This window comes from Ammodytes marinus, assembly GCF_949987685.1.
Source record: "Ammodytes marinus genome assembly, chromosome: 14".
In the NCBI taxonomy this organism is placed as follows: domain Eukaryota; kingdom Metazoa; phylum Chordata; class Actinopteri; order Uranoscopiformes; family Ammodytidae; genus Ammodytes; species Ammodytes marinus.
Window position 1 is genome coordinate 2,830,244 of NC_137218.1, and position 7,500 is coordinate 2,837,743.

Sequence of the window (7,500 nt, forward strand, 5' to 3'; positions counted from 1 at the left end):
AAAGAAGGCAAGGAGGCAGAACCAAATTTGAATGTTTAATTGCATTGTCAAGTTGACAAATAGGCCTACATAACGTTCTGTAGCCTTGGCAGCTGGTCTAGTTTGGGATGCACTGGGTTGTTTTGATTTTGTTGCCCTTTTTTCTTTTGCTTGCTAGCTGCCTTTTCCTGCTCTATTCTTTCCTTCTCTGGGGTGTCAGTGAGGATACAGCTTGACAATTTATTTCGTTATTGGGTTCCTTTTCTGGCTGCAGCCTTGAGATAACATGTGACAACCAACCCCCCAAAAAATTTGACGACCAACCCCAACTTGAATTTCTTGCTAGCATCAAGGCCAACAACCATCTGACAACTAATTAGCTTGCTAACCACAATCTAAACTATAGTTTACCCTTCACACTTTCTGAGGGTAACAAGTGTTTTGTTATAAACCCATTGTGTAAAAGCCTAGAAGAAAAATACTGAGAAGCAAAATATTTTGAATTTGACATGAAAAACACAAAACATCCTCTCACCTGAAATGCAGCTGTCTTCCTCCAAGGAAGTCTATGTATGTGACCTCTGATCCCAATTCTGGACCTTTTTTATATCAACATTTCAGAGCTAGCGCGCTCTGGTGGCGAGATATAACGAATGTGACATCCAACCCATGTGACAAATTACCCCGTTCTCCCCTATTAACTATTAAGTCTAAATTTTTGTATAGCGCACGCCGCACACACAGTAAAAGTATGAAGCAATCGTGAGAATTTCCTTGATTCTTAATTTTGACAAAAAAGTGATTTTGACAACAAGCATTCTCCAGAACTTTTTTTTAAACTGAATAAAAAACACATTCTTATTCGGCCAAGTGTTGCATTATTTTCCGTTTGGGTCAAGAATTTTCTTTTCCATGCATAATTACTTGAGGAATTTATTCTTGTCTGTGTTTTCTCTTCACAGTTCCATGGACTCCACTACAGACAGTACAGACACCAGTACAGACACCAGTACAGACATATTATCTGAAGGGTGTTTGAAGGCTTTGTTCCTCACGTGTCCAAAGTGCCACAGAGCCTGTGAAATGCAGCGGAGGAGAAGGGGGGCAGAAGAGACTTTCGTTCAGATCTGCTCAAAGTGTCACTTCACCAGAACTCTGTTTGAGAACTCAGAACACACACACTCTACGTAGAATTAACAAGTCAATCTGTCAACTTTTTTTTTTGGGCATTTTTTGGCATTTTCTTTTTTGCTTTATTAGACAGTTTGGAGAGACAGAGATGAAATGGGGCAGAGAGGGGAATTCTAAATTATACAACTGCAACCCCTCAGCCACAGTGAAGCGAGAATTACATTTTTCTATTGGAATTATATTGGAATTTTATTTGATTTGATTTGATTTGATTTGATTTGATTTTATGCTTTTTTTGGGGCAGAGAGGGGAATGGCATGCAGAGAAAGCTCAGAACAAACACAATCAACATATAATTTTTCGAATCAATTTGTCTGCCTTTTGGGGAATTTTTTGGCATTTAATTTTTTTGTTATTTCTTAAAGGTAAACCCTAAGCTCTTGGCTAAACAAGAACTATAATTTTTTTTATTTATTTTGGGGATTATTATTATTTTTTCTTTATTGGACCGTTTTAGAGAGACAGAGTTGAAATGTGTCAGAGAGGGGAATGACATGCAGAGAACGACCCGGGCTGGATTCTAACCCGGGTCCTCTATATATCTATCTATCTATCTTACAGTTTGGAGATGAAATGTGTCAGAGAGGGGAATGACATGCAGAGAACGACCCGGGCTGGATTCTAACCCGGGTCTGCTGTGAAGAGGACTGAGACTCTATGGAGGGGGGGGGGGGGTCTAACCACTACACCACAAGCACCCCCCCCCTCCCCTCCACCAGAACTATGATTTGTGACAATTAAGATGCACCTTGATATTGTTTGTACATAGTTGTTTTATATAAATATGGTTACAGGGTATATTTTAGGAGGACAGCCAAGTTATCAGGCTCTGTAAACGGGAATGTTGCTAGCTACAGTGGCCCCTTTAGTTTCCATACCTTTTGTTTAGATACCAGTTTACAGAGCCTAGGCTGTGTATTAGCACTTGACTTTTTATTTTTTGGAGCAGACAGGTAGCAGATAATGAGGAGATATTCACTGATTTTGACTAAAAATGGCAAGGAAAGGAAAATGTATGGATTGATTAACCAAAATTTAAAAAAATTGCTTGAGTTGATACTTAAAGGGACACTGTGTAACATTTTAAGTAATTTATTAGCTAAAATCAATATCCTCATTCATAAATATGTCCTCATTGGTGTAAAATCACCTCTGCCAATAATCTGAATTATCCTCCTGAGCGGAGAATTACAAATATTAATGTTACATTTTGTCCATTGAGCGGGCAAGTCGTATGGAGGAATCCATGTTTTTGGAATGTCATCGGGTGCATTGTTTAAAATTTAGAATTGTTCTTGTCCTTGAAGGCCACTGTAGCTTCTGTTATTATTCGAAAGGGTTGGGGTTACCCAGGGAGCGTTGCATTCTAGAACTTTGTAGAACTTTCTTGATGATGTCATATTACACAGTGCCCCTTTAAGACTTGAGATATGGATATTATAATTACTTTCTACAAAATCTGCTAGGAAATAAAACTCAAAATTCAGGTTTAAATTAGGTAATAATTAATTAATTCCCACCAAGATAAACGAGGAATCAACTTTGAAACACTGGTCATTTTCGTTGCATCAACAGTTTTGTCGTTTTCAAGTGATTTTATAATATAATGGGTGAAGATTTTCAGTATAAAACAAATCCAAACCACTATCAGACTTTATGATTCTTCAAATTTTTCAATTTTTTTTCCAACTCAAATGCATAAAGGGGCGAGTCGGCTGATGATCAAAGGGTTGGAGGTTCGATCCCCGCCCTGCCACCTGTGTCATGGTTGTTGTGTCTTTGGGCAAGACACTTCACCCACCTTGCCTCGTGTGAATGTCGATAGTTAGCCTGCTGCTATCGGTGTATGAATGTGTGTGTGAATGGTAACGTGGGAAAGGAAAACAGGTCTCCCTTGAAAAAGAGTCTTCGGTCTCAATGGGATTTACCTGTAGAAATAAAGGTTAAATTTTTTTTTTTTAAATAAAGCTCAAATAGGCTTCTCATCTCAGGCAATTCTTGAGACATTCTTTATTTTGTACAGAGCATTTATTTTTAACATTTGTATTTCATATTTCAACACATCCCCCAATAAAAAATATTGTGCATCAACATACCAACACAGCAAAGGAGGAAAAACTGAGATGTAGTAGGGAGTGTTTGTTTAGTTCACTCCACGACTTAAAAAGGCAATAAATTATATTAGTGTGTGAGTGTGTGTGTGTGTGTGTGTGTGTGTGTGTGTGTGTGTGTGTGTGTGTGTGTGTGTGTGTGTGTGTGTGTGTGTGTGTGCGTGTGTGTGTGTGTGTAGTCTTGGCAGTTAAATACAGTTGAGAACTTTGAGACGGCGGTTTCTTGTGCCATATTTCAACATTCCACCACATTGTTTCTTCAAGCGAAAGTTTCACAAACTGAAACTTTGACAGTGTTTCTGTTGAGGCTACAGTGAAGGCCTTTTTACACTTTAAAAAAAGTCCCTACGAGGAACTTTTAAATATTTCTGAAACGGTCTTAATTTTTCCTTTGATGATCATCAATTACATGTAACAGCAAACGAGACCATCAGTGCAAAAGAATGCTTATTTTTATATAGTTTTTCTTAATGCCTTTGTCATGGGTATACGCTCACCCAGGAACAACAGCTGGCGTGGTAAAAACACTACCGCTTTTATCCAAAGGGGGGGCGCTAGAATTAATAACTTAAAAGTTCCTCGTAGCACATTTTAAATGTAGCCTTTAAATGCTGTCTTTAAATTGGTGTTTCACTCAGTTGAGGCCATGCAGTTCATTCAGATATGTAGTGACCACCATCTTAAAAAACAGCTTATTTCGGGGTGTTTTTTTTCACTTTTTTAACAGAATCGTAGCTTAAAGGCCTACTTCACCGGTTGGAATATGAAGGTGTATTGAACTCGGAGATCCTATGTAGTATAAATGTGCAAAAAAAAAATTGAAATCGGATCATCCTAGCCTGAGAAAAGGCAGAAGGAGTGTTTTATGGTCTCACTCACTGTCTAACCCTACATTTCTCTTTCTGTGATGTCACAGAAAGAGAAATGTAGGGTTAGACAGTGAGACCATAACAGACAGTGAGACCATTCAATACACCTTCATATTCCAACCGGTGAAGTAGGCCTTTAAGAAACGATGTCAGATACATGTCATATGTGCCGTAGCCATGGAGGTGTCGTAGAAGGCTGGATAAGGGATAGTGTCGAGTCATTTTGAACAGAAAACTTATAGGATTTAGTGTTTCGTAGTCAAGCCACAAACACAGCAAGTTCTCCCAGCATCCATTTGTATATAGTGTCTGTGTTCTAAGCACATAGAGAAATAAAAACAGTTCGGAAAATATATTTAGGGACAAGGAAATTTTGCTTTTTCACTCTGCACTTACAGGAAAAAAAGTTGACGGACAGACAGACAGACAGACAGGCAGACAGACAGACAGACAGACAGAGAGACAGACAGACAGACAGACAGACAGAGAGACAGACAATGGGCTACAGCCTCATTTTGACTGAAAGCAGACGTCCTCTAAGCTCCACTAATAACATTGCTCTCTATGTGCAGCGGGCTGTGAGACAAATTATTGATCACAGAAGTTCAAAATCTGTAAACATCTTTCCAAGTGTTTATTGACATTTAAACTATGCAGTACCAGTAGTGGCCACGGGCATAGTGGTGGCGCTGTTTGTATCCAGCTCTCTTAAATATACATCCGTGGCTGTCACATGGCAAAGGTCGCAGTAATGCTGTAGTAAACATTAACAGAGAGTTGATTTTTATCACACACACACACACACACACACACACACACACACACACACACACACACACACACACACACACACACACACACACACACACACACAGACAGACAGACAGACAGACAGACAGCCAGCCACACACACACACACACACAGCCTTAAGTCACTTTTGGGGAATTCCCATAGACTTCCATTCATTTCCCGGAGACCAACCATAACCAAAACATTCACAAATGTCCTAAAAATCGGCATTTTTTCCAATAAGGGACACAACTTATGTTCCAACTTAGTAGCACAAATTGTCCTCTATCAACTGGTTTGTGTCCCCGAAAAGCCACTTAAGACACACACACACACACACACACACACACACACAGAGACGGACAGACACACACACTTGTCTTGCTATACTTGTGAGGACACTCATAACCTAAGGCATTCCCAAACTCCAAACCATCTAAACTAGATGCCTAACCCCCCACACACACTGCACCAAAAACCTAATTCTAACATCCTAACAACCTTTAAATCCAAGTCCTAACCTTCACAAAGCGTATTCAAGTAAAGTGAGGACCGGGCAGAATGTCCCTACTGTGCAACAATGTCCTCAATACTACAGTTTAAAACAAATGGTCTTCGCAAATATAGCAAGACAAGCACACACACACACAGACAGAAAGACAGAGAGAGAGACACACACACAGCAACAGAGAGAGAGAGAGAGAGACACACACACACACACAGCCAGCCACAGAGAGAGAGACACACACACACACACACACACACACACACAGACAGACAGACAGACAGACAGACAGACAGACAGACAGACAGACAGACAGACAGACAGACAGACAGACAGACAGACAGACAGACAGAAAGAGAGAGAGAGAGAGACACACACACACACACACACACACACACACACACACACACAGCCAGCCACAGAGAGAGAGACACACACACAGCCAGCCACAGAGAGAGAGACACACACACACACACACACACACACACACACTAAATCCTGCCATTCCTCCTGCAGATATAAGGCCTTTTATAAAGATCATTGGCTTAATTTCATTCACGTTTTATACCAGATTAGCGAAGGTATAAAAGGGAATAACTTAAATGCATTTTGACTAGGAACAATAGGGAGTGTTTGGACTTCTCACACACAAGGAGGATAAACATATTTGAAGGTAAACAAACAAACAAACAAACAAACAAATATGGCGGTCGGACGCGCTGTAAACACACACAGGTTGCGTTCCGAATCGCATACTCTTTCTTTTTTCTATTCTACATACTACATCTGACGATAAAAAGAATCTAGTTAGGATGCAGTAGGCATACTATTGGGACATACTTTACTCTCTTATTTCATCATAACATTGCGCCTTGATCTTGCCTCTTGCTTTTATATCCGTTGCATCCCCGTTTGTTTTCATAACATGGACCTATAGGCTTCGTCGATGTTACGTCACTTCACGTGCGCACTGGATTGTGGGTCAGAATCGCCCAAATAGGATGCAGTTTTCAACACTAACAATCTTGGCCGCATGAAGTAGACCATCCGGGTATTCTAACCATCCTAAATCTGGCCACAAGAATCGGGACATCCTAAATCTTTTTTCTACATACTATATAGTAGAAAGTATGCGATTCGGAACGCAACCCATGTAACTTCTGTGGCTGTGTTTGTAAAAGCCCTACTAACGTCCTGCCTCCTACATACTCAACATGTACATACTACATACTAAAAGCCCTACTAACGTCCTCCCTCCTACATACTACAACATGTATATACTACATATTAAAAGCCCTACTAACGTCCTCCCTCCTACATACTCAACATGTATATACTACATACTAAAAGCCCTACTAACGTCCTCCCTCCTACATACTCAACATGTATATACTACACACTAAAAGCCCTACTAACGTCCTCCCTCCTACATACTCAACATGTATATACTACATACTGTATACTCAACCATCCATTGTGTATGCGAGGTTTCGTCGGACCGTTTACACTGAAGTATACGGAAGCAATAAAGAATAAAAAATTTGTGTCGTTTGGAAAAGACGCAATGCATTGTGGGGCGGGTTGGTTGAGTAGGAAAAGTAACCTGTCGATCCATACACAACATCTTCCCGAAAGTATAAGTACTCATCCGGGTATTTCTCGCCTACACAAACTCGCATACACAACCGTCACATACTCAAATTGACGTCAAAATGAGTATGAGGAGGACGATAGTAGGGCTTTAGTATGAGTAGGACATTAGTATGAGTAGGACGTTAGTATGAGTAGGACATTAGTATGGCTTTTCAAACACAGCGTCTATCTTCTTTTTAACCCACATCAGCATAACCGCGGATTCCGATTGTTTGCAGTTTTTGCACACGGCCCGTAGCTTGGGGTCGCAAAAAAGTGTGCAGTGGTAGTAGATGGAATATTCAAACCCATCTCCATGGCAATAGAATCCTCCTTCCCTTTAAGTCTAATTTCTTTCTTTATGGCACAAAATGAACAACAATTCAAAAAGAGAAAGAGAAATTGTCGGCCATTTGCTTTTTT

The 7,500-nt window shown here is 40.1% G+C and overlaps 2 protein-coding genes across 2 annotated transcripts in view; one reads left to right on the plus strand and one right to left on the minus strand.

The window, feature by feature from the left end:
* The window catches only part of LOC307260359 (uncharacterized protein), a 16,105-nt gene extending 14,660 nt beyond the window's left edge, over positions 1 to 1,445 (plus strand). The window contains exon 6 of the mRNA XM_080040580.1: positions 942 to 1,445. Coding sequence (XP_079896706.1) covers positions 942 to 1,170 — 229 coding nt within the window. The 3' untranslated portion in view covers positions 1,171 to 1,445. The remainder of the gene's footprint in view (positions 1 to 941) is intronic.
* A 5,500-nt stretch (positions 1,446 to 6,945) lies between these two features.
* rab24 (RAB24, member RAS oncogene family) overlaps positions 6,946 to 7,500 on the minus strand; it is a 10,152-nt gene continuing 9,597 nt past the window's right edge. The window contains exon 9 of the mRNA XM_080040638.1: positions 6,946 to 7,500. This exon is cut by the window's right edge and continues 594 nt beyond it. The gene's annotated coding sequence lies outside the window, so the exon portion shown is untranslated.